Here is a 17,389-nt window from a genome sequence, read left to right as displayed (position 1 = left end):
ACACATTCTCCAAAGGTAGGCAACATGTCCGTTTGTTTAGCGTTGCTGTCCTTGCTCAGAGCACAGTAAATCTTTGTGCTGCAGAGTCTGCTACAATGCCAGTGCCGCTTACCTTGATGCTGCCTGCTACACAGTGGCGGATTCTGTTTTGCCACCAGCAGCAAACAGTTTAATTAGGAACACAAAATAGCTGCCTGCTCTATTTCCCCCCCTGCAAGTGGCGGCTCCTTGTCTAAGAATAAGAAACTACCGCTATAAAAAAAATGTCTTTCTTTTGGGCTGTCTCAAAGGGAAGTTCTCGGTCCCACTCTCCCTGCAACAATTTAGTCTTTCTTTCTCAAAAGGCCTTTAGGTATGCAAGGCTGTTCGTAAATTATACGGTACCGACAATATCATGAAATATCATGACTACAGTTTATGGGCAGATGAAGGGGAATGAGTTGTAACAAGAATAAATTACACAACATACACTGGGGGAAGAAACACTGGAGCCAGGGAAATTATTAAACTTCAGAGTGGCCCTTAATGAGGACACTAAATGAGGTGACCTTCCAAATGGATGACCACAGTAAGTGGGATTCTCAGGGGACTATCTGCCATTATCTGATGAAGAGATCAGAAGCCCCAGCACCACAAGCCCACATTAGAGAGGAACAGGTTGAGTGGACGTCAGCAAATTTGGTGGCTTCACCAGCCAACAATGGTCCCCCAAGAACCACACCGAGTGCGTGACACAGAGTGATGTGCTGTTGAAACTAACATCATCTGTGGTTTGGGGTGGCTCGTCTCAAACCTCGGTTTCTCCTCCTTCCAAATGCAGCTGTCTTGATGAGTGAAAGCTTGCATCATCCCTATAACTGATGTAAAGCTATGGCTAGCGATAAGAACTAGGAAGCCAATAACGTGAAATAGCCCTCTCCTTCCGCCATGCTTGATCTGGGAGACGGGGTGGTAATTTCTGATTGTCCTATAGCAACCAACCTATAGCAGTAACTTCAGCTGTGTCTTTCTGACTGAAGTAGAACGGACATGCAAGAATATGCCCAAATCTGCCACAGACAACTCCAAGTGCATTGGCTATGCATTTGCCCCTGTGACTAGCACTCAAGTCAATATTACCACTGGCCCAGAAAGTTCTCTCCTGCCCCATCTGGTTCGCTTCCCTTGCAGCTAATCATGCTAACTTCTGTCACTGTAGACTAGCTTTGAATGTCCCTGGAGTGAAGGTACTTGTGCATACACATGCCAGAATATGTGCTTCTGTGTTAGCATTTTTCAAACTCATCATTGGTGGCAATTGTCACCACACTGGGGGGTGGAAAGAGTTGGGAAAACGGCTTATCTGCATTCTCAACACTGACCCCAAAGCGTCCGGTTTCCCTCACTTCCCCCATTTTGTTTTAATCCTGTAGTGTTCTGTGTGCTGGCTCTGTGATTGCTTACCTGGGCAGTAACTTCAGCTTCACCATTACCACCCAAGGGAAGCAGGTAGCCCCCTCAAAACTGCCACAGCCCATATTCTAAAGAGAAAACACGAAATCAGTAACTACTTACAGCAGGTAAGTCCCGAAAAACCCGAGTTCCATCCATGAGACTCACAGAGAGCTGAATCGACCAATCATCCTTTGACCTTCACACACCCAACACGGTATGTGTATACACACACACCCACACACACATGCAGGCATACGCGCACACATGTAAGCACACAGTAATAAAGAATTGAGTGTAGTTTAAACACAACCATTTCACGTGTTTGTCAAGAGGGGTCAATTAGAAAACTCACCTGCGGTACTTAGTACAGGTTCTACTGCCTGGGTAGTTTTAGCGAATGAGGCAATACTTGAGGCAGTAATGGAAGCTCACGCCTACAACCCTAGTGCAGGAGGCAGATGGATCACCTGAAATCAGAAGCCACATAGCGAGTTCCCGGCCCGCCAGAGCTATGTAGCAAGACCTTGTCTCAACAAACAGACTAACGGCAACAAAAAGAGCAGCCGTAGCAGCCCGTCTTAGAAGACAGAAACACTGTTGTGAGTGAGCGTGGTAGCACACACGTTTGTAGTCTCAGCATTTGGAGGGTGCGTACAGAAAGAACAGGCAGGCCAGGCCGGTCAGGCAGTATGAAATCCTAAAGAAGAAAACACAGTTGGGGACTGGAGAGAAGGTTCTACAGTTGAGTGTTGTTGCTCTTGCAGAGGACCCAGATTGAGTTCCCAGCTCCCGTTTTGGGTAGTTCCCAACTACATGAAACCCCAGCTCTAGGAGATCTGAGACTGCCTTAGTTGGCTTTCTATTGCCGGGATAGAACACTATGACCTAAAGCAACCGGAGAAGGCTTATTTCAGCCCCCATTATGGAAGGAAGTCAAAGCTACTCAAAAAAAGACAACCTGCATGCAGGAACTGAAGCAGAGACCGTGGGTTATGCTATTTTCTGGTTTGCTCCACATAGCTCTCTCAGTCGGCTTTGTTGTACAAGCCAGGATCGCCTTCCTAGGGATGGATGGCGTCATCCAGAATGATGGCCCCTCCCACATCAATCACTAAGAAGATGTCCACACAGTCTTGCCTACGGGCCATCTGATGGAAGCAATTCTTCAATTGAGATTCCCTCTTTGCAGGTATTTCTACATTTCGCATGTCAAGCCAGCAAGAACGAAGCAGCAGAGGGGCCCTCTTCTGACCCGCAGAGGCAACAGCACACATACGGTGCCCAAAACACACACAGATATAAACGAAAATAAAATAAATCTTTTTTTTAAACCGAGCCACATCATGGGGGAAAAATGACAACGAAGAAAAGACATTATTGCCAGAACATGTTTATGTCAATTCTGCAATTACTATGTGTAGAGAGAAGCCTTTTATTTGCCAGCTGCTTTGATTTTTCCCTACCAGTCGCCTGGGCTCTGCCGTGTTGTAGTCCCCAGATAACACACATGACGCTGTATTAATTATGAAGCTGTTGGCCTTGCTTGTTTCTTACTGGCTAGCTCTGACTTAAGTATTTAACCCATCTAAGTATTTCTCTTACCAGACAGACATCTTACTTCTCTGTGTTTCTCCTACCCAGAGTCCTCCTGGACACCTAGTCCCACCTATCTTGCTTCCCTATTGGCCAACAGTGCTTTATTGACATATACACAGGACTTCCCCATCAACTATGGCATGGCATCTTAGCTTATTTAGAAACAACCGCCAAGAGGAGCAGAAAGATTTGAGAACTGGACAAGAGCTGCTGCAGTTTTACTCTCAAATACCCTCCTCGTTTTGAATGCTCAGCCCCCCCACCCCATGGTAGTGTTTTGAAGGCTGTGTGGCCCTCAGGGGAGAAGCCTGGTGGGTGGATGTAGGTCGCTGGGGCAGGGCTCTAGACTTTCTGCTACGCCTGCTTCTGCTGCTGCTTCTTGCTTCTGCCTGGATGGGTGGAGCTCCATCCACTGCCATGCCTTCCCTGGTGGTGCACGGCTCTCTCAAATCGTGAGCCAGAATAAACCTCCTTCCTCCCTCAAAGTTGCTTCTGTCAGGAGTTTGGTCACAGCAGTGAGAAAAGCAGCTCATGTAAGAGTTTACATATTATCATTATTATTTTTTTTTAGACAACGAAACTAAAGAAGTCATGTAATTTGCTTAAGATCAGTGGAAGCGCTGGGTAGTATAGTACATGCCTGTAATTCCTGCATTTGCCAAGTGAATACAGGAGGGTTAGGAGATTGAGGTTGGCCTGGGTTAAATGACCCTGTCTCAAAAAAAATTAAATAAATAAGCAAACAAATAAAATGATGACAAAACCAATATTTCTGTTTCAGAGTACCAGGCAATTGGTTCTTTGTGCGTTGCCCAAACTCGAGGAAGCAATTTCTAAGAATGCTGATTGAAATGACTAGAAACGCAGTTTCAGGTTGATGCCTGAGGCTTGCTAAGCCAGAAGCTCTGGGGATGAGGTGAGTTAGCATCCTGCACTTTGGCGGTGTATCTCCCAGTATACGTGAAGAAGGAGTTATCTGTTCACACTGGAGCTGCTGAAAGTGTAGTGTAGGAAGCCTGTAGCAAAGCCACATGTCTCAGACTCGCAATTCAATTCCATTTTTTTTCCTGAATGACAAGTGTGAAGTTAATACCAGGAAGCGCTGAGCTAGGCCAGCCATGGATGAGAGTACTGAAGACTAAACACTATGCGACTTCCTTTCTCTAAAATGTGGCAGCAGATGAAGTCCCGAGTGAATGCATATGATTGACATCAGCACAGCCAAGTCCAGGACCCAGGGCTTCAGACCTGTGTAAATCACATGATTGACATCAGCACAGTCATGTCCAAGACTCAGGGCTTCAGACCTGTGTAAATCACATGATTGACATCAGCACAGTCATGTCCAGGACCCAGGGCTTCAGACCCATGGAAATCACAAAGCTTCCTCCAGTCCAAGTATTGGATGCTAGCAAGGATTGACTTTTAGTTAAAACCAGTGTATGCATAGACTGTCAGCCATAACTCCTTGCTGCCAAACGACTACCGCCTGAAGCTGCTCCCCTACAGAGACCTACCAAGATTAAAACCTGCCCCTCTTGCACAGTAGTCTACAATAAACACTGCTGGTGTGTCTCCATCAGATGACATCGCCTACCTGATCCCAGCTTTTCTGTAAAGATGTCCGTCTTTTTTTTTTCTGTTACTCCAGCCATGTGGATTGCAACAACTAGAGTCCATAGGTCTTAGTCTATCCCTAATGTTTTCTTTAGCAGAGCTATGAAAACCGTCAGCTGTAACAATATTAAAAAAAAACAAAACCCTAGCGAGGGTTAGAATCCACAGGTCTCAATCTATCCCCAACATCTTCTCTAGCAGAGCTTTGTCAGTTGTAACAATATTTTCAAAACCTAGCGAGGGAGTCCATGTGCCTGTGCTAAGCGTGACCCATGACAGAGAGTCATTTCCAACCTCTCATTATAAAAATAATTGGCTCCATTTTACCTTGCCTCAAAGAGCCATCCCTCACCCCAAATTCCGCCACTGCTATGTGGAATAGTCGGGATGAGGTCTTGGCTGCCTGGGCTGTGTTCCATGATACTTAGATACAGTAAGACACTGGCCCCCTGTCGTGTTTGGGTTGAGTGCTACACTTGTTATCTAAACCCAGATTTAGATAACATCTAAGTCTGCTCTGAAGCCAATTTTAATTTACGGGAATCAGAGAAACTCCCAGGGTATCCACAGATCTTGAGCACTAACCTTGATAAATTTCCAAAGGAGAGATAATAACAACTGCAAATTAGCTCAGGGCCCCTCAACCACTGGTGGACAATAACGGCCAATTCTCTGCCACCCCAGGCTTTTTATATACTGATACTTTTTGGAAAAATGCAATGAAATGAATTTTAAAAGACAAAAATACTGGTCACCTTTAAGGGGGGGTAAGTATAAAATTATATGACAGATTGCTGAAAATTCTTGGTTTCTGTACTTAGGTTGTGACAGCCCAGCCATAAACAGTTATAGACTGACGCTGGCCTCAAAAGTATGATGGGTGATGTCCTTCTGTATATATGTTTCTCTTATTGGTTGATGAATAAAACACTGATTGCCCAGTAGCCAGGCAGGAAGTCTACGAGGGGCTATCAGACGAGGAGAATTCTGGGGAGAGGAGACAGAGAGAAGCCTATGAGAGACAGCCAAAGGAGTAACTTACCAGATTACAGATAAACCACAACCTCATGGCAATGCATAGTTTAATAGAAATGGGAAGAGTCAGCTAGCCAGTAAGAAGCCTAGAGTGTTTATTTGGAGCTAAATGGCTGCAGGACCAGACAGAACAGAAACTCCATCCTCAAAAATACTCTCGGAAGAGCATAAAGAGTAGACAGTCTCCTAAGGTTGAGGGATGGTCCAGATCAGTTTTAAGCAACCATAAAAAATTGATCAACACATTCAATAACTCAGTGTTGTCCATCCATGGGCAGGCATGGAGGCCACTGGCATGCTTTCCCTGAGTCCATCCTGTTGAGCTTAGTACATCTTATTTCTTGATGTGTTCCTTTACCCAACTAATAATTAGTGTTAGATCACTGGGACCCAATGCAGTCTACAATGGGGTCCCCATTTTTCAGAAACTCATATAGTTCATCTGTGTTCTACTTAGACACCTTCATCCTTCCTGGGACTCTTTGGAAGCTAGTCTCTCCCAAGCACTGTGAACTCAGGACTGTCCTGGAGTTGACAAACCCTCTCTGTCTGCACAGTTCCTTGGCACCCAGGGGATTCTATGCTACTTTTTGTTGTTGTTGTTCTGGACTGAAATACACCACTGTCTTGATCTGACTCTATACTGGATGACCGCAAACCTAAGGCCCGGTAGGTGAGTCTGTGAGGGTGTTTCCTGGAGGGGTTAACTGAGAGAGAAGGATACCACCCTGACTCCCAAGAGTGGGCAGTTAAGTACCTTCCTAGAGGTAGCCCAGATAAAAAAGCATCACAGAGGGTAACAGGGCTGCTTTTACCTGCCTGCCTACACTCCTGGATGGTGAATGCATCTACTCTATTGCTGCCTCAGCCCCTTCAGCCTTTCAACAGACCGAAGACCAGCAGCTCTCCAGGAATCCTCGAGGCTTTCAGTGTCCAGATTAGAACCCCTGAGATATTCAACCTTGCGGACTGAGCATCTGCTGGGCTCTCGGTTTCTTCACTGTACAAACAGTTATTGTTGGATACTCAGACTGTATAAAGTAACCTAAGAAATACCCTCCATAATATATACCTGTTTTGTGTATATCTGTCTCTCTGGAAAGCCCGATTAGTATGTTTGTTAAAAATTTTGTTACCATGTTGGCTTTAATCAGGACGCTTACATCAGAAACAGGCTGACACTTGGTTGGCTTATAATTATTTTTAAGCTACCTTGCTGCTTTTATATTAGTGTGAACTTTACAGTTCCGCCGTATCTGATTCTAACACTGTCTCAGCCGAATCTTTAGTATTGTCAGTCCTCTATTGGAATTTTTTTTAAAAGCAATGAAACACAGTTTTGAACTTATTCCTTAAATATAGATTACACGGGCAAGTTCAAAAAAATCCTTGTGCAGCTCTCTCCTTTACTTCACTCTGCCCTCTCAATACAGAAAGTGAAATGGATATTTGCATTTCTCTTACGACAAGCGACTGTCCCGTCCACAGCTGTGTAAGGCGAACAAATAGCTTGTCGTGTCCGTCAAAGAAGAGCCCTGGGCATGTTCATGTGTGTGTGTGTTTGAGAAGCGCAAATGTGTCTATGCCAGACTGTACTTAGCCATGTTGGCAGAGATGAGCTTGCAATAAAGGACTGCAACCATTTGTGCCCTGCTTCAGAAGAGCAATTATTAAGTCAGCATTGCCGGGTTAGGCACAGGTTTCTTTCGAAAGAAAGAAAGAAAGAAAGAAAGAAAGAAAGAAAGAAAGAAAGAAAGAAAGAAAGAAAATGGACACTCAACTATAGAGACAATTTGTACAGAGGATGATTTGGCAAGCCGGCTAAAGAAAACCAGAACATCATCTCTCTTATCAGTTGAAGTTGCCTTAAGTGCCAAAGCCTTTGGGGTTTATTTGTTTATTATATTTTGAATAAACACACATAGGAGTTGTCAGTTAGCAGATTTCTCCAATATGAAACCCTCCATCCTAGAGGCAAGCTCAGTAAGAAATCGGGAAATTCCAAAACACCTGGAAAGTCTGAACTTATCAGATACACAGAGCTCCTTCTTCCCCAAGGTTATATAAGCAGCAAAGGGATGCTGAGGAGGAGAGTCTCCATTTTGTTCAGCTCTCTGCAAGTTGCTGAGAGCACTCCAGGTTCCAGCTTCCATGAGTCATCACCCATGCTGGGATGAGCTTCTGGTGGCCGCTTTGTGTGGTTCCTGCTGCTGTGAGTAATCCCTCCCCACTGTAACTCCTCCCCCTCACCCCTGTGAGTAACCACTCCCCACTGTGAGTAACCCCTCACCCTCACCCTTATGAGTAAACCCTCACCCTTCACCCCTGTGAGTAACCCCTCCCCCTCACCCCTGTGAGTAACCAATGAGTTGGAAAAAAGTAAAATTTTCGCTATGTTATCTACTATCCAGGAGCATCTTTAACCTTTAATTTTGGTGAAGATCGATTTTGGTGGATTACTCTGTGGTGAGAGTGTGAAGGGTTGAGCACACTGACCGCGGCAATGGATTTTGCCACAACCTCTATGGGCAGGGACCTGTGGTAACTGTCAAGATTAAAAAGGCACATAACCTTTGACCCAGCAAGTTCTTCTCTGAGAAGGACTCAAGTTAACTTTTTTTCACTTTTAAATATTTAGCATAAGTTAAATACTCCATTTCTTCCATGTGTAAAAATGAATATTACTATGATACTCAATGGGGTGTAATTTGTCAATATGTGAGTGCCTGACTTTTGTATTATCTATATAGTAAAATACTATTGATGGGGGGATTTGTCCTTCTGTGTACATGTTTCTCTTATTGGTTAATGAATAAAACACTGTTGGCCAATAGGGCAGGAAGATAGGCGGAGCTAGGAGAAGAGGAGAATTCTGGGAAATGTAGGCAGAGAGGAGTCACCATGTGGATACTGGGAAGATAGGACATACCAGGACTCTTCACTGTAAGATAAGACCACGTGGAAATACTTAGATTAATAGAAATGGGTTAATAATTAAGACAGAGCTAGCCAATAAGAAGCCCAAGCCATTGGTCAACAGTTTAATAACTAATATAGCTTCCCTGTGTTTATTTGGGGCTCAAGGGTCATGGGACCAGCTGGGACAAAGAACTTCTCGTTACATACGGTGCAGCTATTAAACTCAGTGTATATTGGTGGGAGATAATCCTGAAGAGACATTAAGAATAGATCATGTCTGTATTAGTCTCCTATATAATACCTCTAAAATACTATAGAAAGAGCTGATACAGTATGAATGAGAGCTCAAGGTGGGAGGGAAATTGTCACCATATTCCTTTTGAGGCCTTTTGAATTTTATATTCTTAAATATCTAGGTAGTACTCAAAACAAATTTTTAAAAAAGTAAATCCCATAGGAACCTCACATGAGAAATAAACCCAAAACAAACAGGGTTAGTTCAGTTGCGCTCAGTGGTTTTATCAACCCAAGAATCAAAAGTCTAAATTACTTTTTTCTGAATGTAAACTTATCACAGGTTGGGGCTAGAGAGATGGCTCAGTGGTTAAGAATTGATGCTGCACTGATAAACGGCACACTTACTGGAAGTATAAGTAAGTATTTATTGTAGAAATTACTCCCAAGAGAAAAACAAGTAACCCAGATAAGCCGAGTATTTTTCTGCCCCCGAACTGGAAGCCGAAAAGAGGGCAGGACTTCTGCTGTTCAGTCTTTTATTCCTTCCTCCGTACACGCCCCCTAGCCACGCCCAAAAGTGGGCCTGGCTAGTGACGTAGTTCACCGCCTACATCCGTATACATCTTTAGTCACACCTAAAGTGGGTGTGGTTGGCGATGAGGTAAACCGCCCTTTTATTACCTCATCTGTATGCGCCTCTAATATGCCACATGGCTAATGGCAGAGTACCAAATTTCCACCCTACAAAGAACACTCGTCGGTCTTTCAGAGAACCTGAGTTTGGGTCTCAGAACCCACAATTGGCAGCTGACAACTGCGTATAACTCCAGTTCCAAGGGATTCAACACTGTTTTCTGGGTACTGAACTCATGGGGTGCACATAGAAACACCCAGGCACATACACATACATTAAATAAATAAATAATTTTTTTAAAAAAAAGTACTTTAGCCAGGCATGGAGGCACATGATTTTAATCCCAGGAATGGAAAAGCAAAGGCAGGTGAATCTACTTGAGTTTGAGGCTAGCCTGGTCTACACAGAGTTCCAGGCCAGCCAGGGGTGTACATATATATATATATATATATATATATATATATATATATATATAGAGAGAGAGAGAGAGAGAGAGAGAGACTATCAGAAAACATCAAACAAACAAATAACAAAAAAAAAACAGTGTGTCACTGTTTGACTTCACCTTATCTGCAATGCTTGGGATCATAAGTGGTTTGGAATTCAGATTTTGAGATATTTGTGTATACAGAACGAGATGTCCTGGGGATCAGACCCAAGTCAAAACACAACGGTCACGCATGGTTTATATATGCCTTTTACGTAGAGTTTAGAGGTCATTTTGTAAAACATTTCTTACTAAGCCTGAATTGTGATTGCTGCCCATCCTATGTGTCCAGAGCGAAATTTCCACTCCTGACACTATGTTAACACTCGAAATATTTTTAATTTGGTTGGGAGCATATCTGATTTGTACTTTTTAGAATAAGCATGCTCAGTCTGTATATAACAAAGGCAAAAATATTATCATCCAGGGTCACACAAACTCACAGATGACCAGAAAATCATAAAAACAAAATGTATCCATTTTTGTTTTCTTTCTTCCACATTTAGTAAGTTGAAAGCATGTCTCCGTAAAGTTAGATAAAGGAAGCCTTGTAGCCATCGTTAAATGTCTTCACTATAAGATTTATTGCCATAATTGTGACAGAGCAAATGATTTTTTTTTCCTGGAAGCAAAAATAGTTTTTAAAAGGAACTAGGTATTTTTTTTCCTTTCCCAGCAAAGTGTAGATACCCCAAAATTACATGGTGTCACAGAGCATGCCATAGTTAGGAAAAAATGATGCCCTGCCTTTTCAGTCTTATTAAGAAAATTACACACTTAACTCTTTGTGCCTTTGAAGGATGCCTCTGTCTGATGAACTTTGTTATTAGAACAGCATTCAGCTGGAAATTGTATATTTAAACCAACTCATTTCAGAGTTAGCAAAGCAGGTTCTAAAATGAAGCACAAATGTCATAGCAATAGATACACACTCTGAAACAGGAGCTGAGCGCTCCCAAGAATTTAAAGGTTTTTGTTTTATGGGTATGAATACTTTGTTTGTTTATATGTATGTTCATCACACACATGCCTGGTGCCCTCACTGGCCGGAAAAGCGTGTTGGGTTCCCTGGAGCTGGAGTTATGAATAGTTAGTTGTGAGCCACCGTGTACATGCCAAGCATTGAACCTGGGTCCGCTGCAGGAGCAGCAAATGCAATATGGTGAGCCTCCACACTCCAAAACTTTTAATGGAGTGTGTGGCAGAGGAAGGAACAAGACGTGCAAATGATTTCAACTAGCTCAGTGGTTCTCAACCCCTCCCCCAACCATAACATTGTTGCTACTTCATAACCGTGTTCTGCTACTGTTACCAATCCTTATGTAAATACTTTTGGAGAAAGATAAGGGGTTGCAGCCCATAGGTTGAGAACCACCGTACTAGACGTTTGACATCTGGGTCATATATGTGCTACCACCCGTGGAAAACATGAATTTTCTGTGTTACCATCTGCATACCTCAGAGGCTCCTAACACCCGTGTACTCCCAGCCTCTTCTCTTTCTTTTTCCTTTCTTACATGCTTTTCTTAGCCACTGTTTGCATCACCAACTTCCCGTCTCATTACTAGGTGTTGTGGGATAAAAGCATGGGTGGGGTGCAGTTTCTGTCTTGCAAGAATTTGGAGGTTTGTAGAAGGGAGGTTGGAGGGTCGTAGACACAGAAGAAAAGATCAATGCAACGATGTATACTAAGTGAGATAAAAGGAAAACAAACAAACAAAAAACAGAAAAGTCCCTTGCAGTCCATATAGAGGGGGTGTAATTTAGCCTCAAGTGTGGCCTGGTTTGTGTGTCTAGGGGAGATAGACTGTGGAGAATCGATACAAACTTCCAGCGAATAAGTGTAGCTCCATGGTGGTGTTCGCATGCGGAAGTTCAGTCTTCTTCAGTGGAAGGAAGGTACTATGGAAAGGAGAAAAGAGGGAGGAGAAGGGGACAGAGCGGGGAGGAAGGGAGGGAGGAGAGGAGAGAGGAAGGAGGAAGGAGAGCTGACTAGAAGCAATTTATTTATTTGTAGAGGCTCTCTCCCGCTCCCCGACCCCTCTCCCTCTCCCCGGCTTCCTCTCCCCTCCCTCCCTGCACCCTCCCCCCCCCCTCGGTTCTCTCATGCATTTGCGTTCAATGGGACTTGGGCCACATCAGCGAAGTCCCAAGTGGAGAACACAATAATAATAGATCGGCATGCAAATGGAGAATACTCAGGTCAGTCAGCTTCATAATGCTGCTATGTACAGTTAAAGGCAGGAGAGACAGGAAAGACGCCTAGGAGGGAGAAGCAGGGTCCACACAGGAGATTCCCGGCACCTCAAATGTGGGAGTACAATGGACTGTGAGCATGCCCAGCAGCAACCGTGAAGCCTGCGGACACCAGAAGGGGTACGTTGCACAGTTTCAGGCAGTTAGCTACAGGATGCACGCTGTAGCAGGCAGCTAGCATAAGGAATTGAGATCCTGGTGGTAACCAGGTTTTCTCAGAAGTTGCGGCTCTCGGAAACACCGACCATCTTCAGGGACGCAGAGTTAGAAGTCTTGATGGTGAAGCCCCCAGACAGTGCCTTTTCTCTTTGGAAATACTCCCCCAAATACGGACTATTATTTTTTTTCCAAAATAAAATCCGCAGAATAGACAATTAAAGTGAATGATTAATTATGAATGCCTCATAGAGTAAACGCACAACCACAAAGCCAGTAACCGTATGGAAGTAAAGCAACCGTGATGGATAGGGCAAAAGCTGTCAGCCAGCCTTTCAGCACGGTGGCAAAATACCTGGACCAGGGAAGAAAGAACGATGCTCCCAGCTGTGGTGAGAAGTGTCATTCCACAGTCATCTGCCTGTGGACTGGTTAGAACATGGGGCGCGGGGAGCGGGGAGGGAGCTCATCTGAGCTAAGTAGACAGGAGGCAGAGGAGGGACAGGCACGATCAGGAACAGGGAAGCCCCTCCCAAGCACACCTCCAGCCTGGCTTCACATATAGAGACATCAAGTAGCTGACCCATCAGTGGCTACAGCCAGAGCCACCACAGTCAACCCCCTTCCAGTGACTGGACAGCCAACCGAGGACCAAGCCTTCAGCATATGCAGGGTCCTTGTAGGGAACTGTGCGTACCTTATCCGCACTGCGTGGATAGGATAGAGTGGCTCCAAGTAATACGTTAACATTTGTTTTTCTTTCACTGCACATGACATCCAACGTTCGTTGTATCACCAAGGCCATCCCTCCATTTCTAGAACTCTCGCTGGCTTCCCCGACTGAAACCGCGGCCATTAAGAGCAGCTCTCCTCCTACGTTGGTGGTGCACGCCTTTAATCCCAGCACTCAGGAGGCAGAGGCAGGAGGATCTCTGTGAGTTCGAGGCCAGCCTGGTCTACAGAGCGAGTTCCAGGACAGCCTCCAAAACAATACAGAGAAACCCTGTCTCGAAACGCCCCCCAAAAAAAGAAAGAAAAGAAAAAGAAAAAAAGAGCAGCTCTCCACTCGTCTCTGCCTCCCCCAGCAGCCACCGTTCATCTTTTGGTCTCTGTGAATTTGACTATCCCAGGTCTCTCCTGCCAGCGGGGAATCTTTTTGTTTTCTTTTATTCGTTTGGTGTAAAGTTTCTAAACTGCCTTCGTTTTTTTCGGGCTCTACTGAGAACGCACACGTGTGCTCATGACTAGATTTAGAACCAGCAGGTAAAAATCCAAGGGCTCACTGTTTCTCGGTCTTAGAGTTTGGGCCATGGAAAAAAAGAAGCAGGTAGTTTAAATTTCAAACTTAGCAACTTCATATAACTTAGTTCCTGGGTGGAACTTGTCTGTCTGTGTGGCCCTTTGAAGGGCAGAAGCCCTTCTTGCTGGCTACAGGAACCTCTGGCATCCATTTTTGATGTCTAGTTTTCCTTTCTCCAGGAAGAATAAAATAAAGTGGCCACTTATTAAATGTGTGGGTACTAACCTTACTCCCAGGAAGCAAAGAGTCCATGATAGTACACAAAGAAACAATTTCACAGCCATTTCCTTTACAATACAAACTGAGTGGCTTCAAGTCTTTACTGCCTCCAGCCAAACAACATTGCTACAATTGCCTTACAACCTGAGTCTCAACAACAAAATGCCCAAATACTAAGGAAATGGAGGTTTTAATCTGTTGATTGTATGTGCTTTCAATCTTCACAGTTTTTCTTTTTTTATGCAAGAGTTACCTGCTTGTGTTATTAATTCAGTTCAGTTAAGCAGAAAGAAATTCTCTCGAATAGTTGTTGCCATTATTCTAATTAGTGTTTAGCCTCTGCATCATTGGTGGAAAAAAAAAGTCTTTTGATGTATTTCTTGTGGTTGAAAAATAATGCATGTAAATTATTTCAAGTACAGATATTTTAAAGTAGAAAATTTAGGAATTATTCATAAAACGTTACCACCAAGGGATAATGAATGCTGATTTTGTGGCATTTTCTTATAAATATATATTAAATATGCACATGGTATCCCTCTCTTTGTACTAAAATGTATCACATTTTCCCAAGCCACCCATTGTTTTAGAAGTAAAAAATTAGCTACAATAATGTTCCATAATGTGGCTCGTACTTAATTATTTTCCCGTTTCTCCCATTTTAGAGGATTACCGATAGGGAGAGGAGGCATTTTGCCCTGATTGTTCAGAGCCAGATCCCATCGTCTTCCCTGCCTTCCTTTGATCACCGTGATTCCAGGCTGGTCTATAAATTGTGCAACACCCACAAGGCTAAACCACAAAACAGGATGGATATCACTTCAGAGAGCCATTTGAGGTCCGACCATGAGTGTGTGTTCATCAGCTTTCTGTTGCTATGGTGAAGTGCCCAAGACAGTGAAATTGAAAGGGAGGGAAGGAAGGCCTGTCCTGGTTTACTGTCTCACAGGTTTAGATCCGTGGTCACTTTGGGTAGCTTGGTATGTCACATCACAAGCACGTGGCAGAGGAGGCTGCTCACCTCAGGGTGACAGATGAAAAGAAGATGTGCCCAATGTTCCTAACAAGGGTATATGCCCCTGCCAATGGCCAAAAGTCCATCCACCAGAGCCCACCTCCTAAAGAACTCCTGTGACTTGGAGCTGAGGGTGTGAGCACTGCCTCACTCTCGCCAGATAGTGTTCAATTATTACGTTGTTTATAGCCAACATCAAAGCAAATGTACAGGCTGTTCTTTCACAGCTTTCTTATTTAGCATATCTGTATCTCCACATGCATATCAGATTAATTTTTTTTCCTACGTTAGTCTTGTGTTCAGGTGAAAGCTCAGTTCTCCCATTTGCTAAGGAAGAAATCGTCCTTGAAGTACCTCATGCTTGGGACTTCCAGGGTCCCAGAAGTCCTGATTTGTGACCAAAGGCTTGGGCGAATAGCCGATTAAAAGGCAATTCAAGTCTAGGGACAGTTAGGGTATCATCACTGACACCCTTCCTGAACTGTACTGTCGTCAGCTTTTGCCATCCAGGAGAAGTCATGTGACTTGCCGTTGGCAGCTGTAAGTTTGCGAGCGTGCTCTCTGTGTCCGATCACTGTTGGAACTGCACCTTAACAGGAGGTAGAGCCAGGAGAGTAGGGTTGACACTCCCTTGTGAAAGTGTAGGAGCCTAGCAAAATCCAAGTGACTCAAATAGAAGGCATGCAAATGCACTCTGCCTAAGAGGCAAACCACTGCTTATGAGCAGAATGAAATGTCTGAGAACACGAGTCAAGCCTGGGCTTCTAGTTTAGTGGCTTTGTGCTAGAGTATTTTCCTGACCGAGCACGTGTGAGGCCCTGGGCAAGATCACCTTCACTAGTAGAAATGTTACCTCTACTTAAATGCACGGATGAGATTCTAAGTCCCAAGGTTCTGTTTCTAGACCCTGGGTGAAATAAAAATCTTGAAATCAAAACAAAGCCACCACCACAGCAAAACACATTACATAAGGATATCCAAAACAAACGTATGGCTTGATTGTTAAAGGCCGGTGTCAAAACTTGAGAAAAAAAAAGCATGTTAAGCATGGTCACATCAAGTACCTCAGTGCCTCAGACAAAGCCTTCTTCTGGACCAAGTACAGATGTTATGAATGACGAACTTTTAGCTAAAACCAGTGTGCACAGAAAATATCTACTACAGCTTCCTCTGCCTTCATGTTTATAACCTGAGACGTCCCCCTACAGAGACCTCCTACACAGATTAGCCAAACCAAACATATAATGAGCCAACCTCCTCCATTTAAGTGTATTTTTTACAAATTAAAAAAAAAGAAATAAAGGAGCTTCTGTGCTGTTTCTGGTGCTGTGGGGAAGAAGTGACAAAAGGGAGACATTTCTTCTCACCTTAGCGGGGCTCAAGAGGTCCAGCTGCAGGCATCAGCTTAGAATGTTTGCAAAGGAAGGATGAGCCCTGAGAGGATCCCAAAGAGTAGAATATCACCAAGAGCCCATGTGTCCCACAGGATGCCTTATTGGAAACCTAAGTTTCTAAAGGGAGCTCTTCTTTCATGTGTATATCAGAGCAGATACTAGTAATTTTTAAGGATAGCTTAATTTTTAATCTTATTTACATGTATGAGTGTTTTGCTTGCATGATTGCCCGTGCACCACAAGTCTGCCTGATGCCCACAAAGGGTATCACATCCCCCTGGGACTGTGATGGGGAAGAAGTCCTTCCGTGTATATGTAAATAAAGCACCGTTGGCCAATAGGGAAGCAAGGTAGGTGGGACTAGGAGATGAGGAGGATCCCGGGAAAGAGAGGCACAGGCAGTCACGATGTAGGACGCAGGAGAAGTAAGAGGTCCAGAACCTTTCTCCGGTAAGAGACATGGAAATACTCAGATTAGCAATTATGGGTTAAATATTAAGTCGGAGCTAGCTGATAAGAAATCATAGCAGGGTGTCTTCCGGTCGGGCCAAGCTGGTGGCTGGGTCTGTTGAAGGACATCGGCTGAAGAATTTGTGATTTGGGCCAAGATTGAAGTCATGGCTGGTGCAGAAAGTGATGGCCAATTCCAGTTCACTGGTATTAAAAAGTATTTCAACTCTTACACTCTCACAGGTAGAATGAATTGTGTATTGTCCACATATGGAGGCATTGCTTTGTTGGTTTTATACTTCAAATTAAGGTCTCAAAAAACCCCAGCTGTGAAAGCATCATAAATGGATTTTGAAATGTCTAACCTCATCTGTAAAGTCCCATGCCTGAAGAAGCTGATGCCAACTCATCATGTAATATTCAATTTGTATTATGAACCTGGAAAAAAAAGAGAGATCATAGCAAACGGCCAACAGCTTCACAATTAACACAGTGTCCTATGTGTTATTTGGGGGCTAAAGCGGCGATGGGACCCAGGCGGGAATCCCGCAACAGGACTGTTGTTATAGATGGGTACTGGACATTGATTCCCGATCTGTTGAAGAAGCAGCCAGTACTCTCAACTGCTGAGCCGTCTCTC

General features: G+C 44.0%; 1 protein-coding gene across 1 annotated transcript; it reads left to right on the top strand.

The window, feature by feature from the left end:
- Positions 1–16,913: 16,913 nt before the first annotated feature.
- Positions 16,914–17,140, top strand: LOC101822429 (ATP synthase membrane subunit DAPIT, mitochondrial). Its single transcript, XM_013123943.3, has one exon. The coding sequence runs from the start codon at positions 16,917–16,919 to the stop codon at positions 17,091–17,093; it is 177 nt and encodes a 58-aa protein (XP_012979397.1). The 5' UTR covers positions 16,914–16,916; the 3' UTR covers positions 17,094–17,140.
- Positions 17,141–17,389: the final 249 nt, after the last annotated feature.

This window comes from Mesocricetus auratus, unplaced genomic scaffold, assembly GCF_017639785.1.
Source record: "Mesocricetus auratus isolate SY011 unplaced genomic scaffold, BCM_Maur_2.0 Super-Scaffold_15014, whole genome shotgun sequence".
In the NCBI taxonomy this organism is placed as follows: domain Eukaryota; kingdom Metazoa; phylum Chordata; class Mammalia; order Rodentia; family Cricetidae; genus Mesocricetus; species Mesocricetus auratus.
This window is presented reverse-complemented; position numbering and strand designations above follow the sequence as displayed.

Excerpts from the sequence above, each read along its gene's own strand:
- LOC101822429 (XM_013123943.3), top strand. The coding sequence starts at position 16,917 with ATGGCTGGTGCAGAAAGTGATGGCCAATTCCAGTTCACTGGTATTAAA.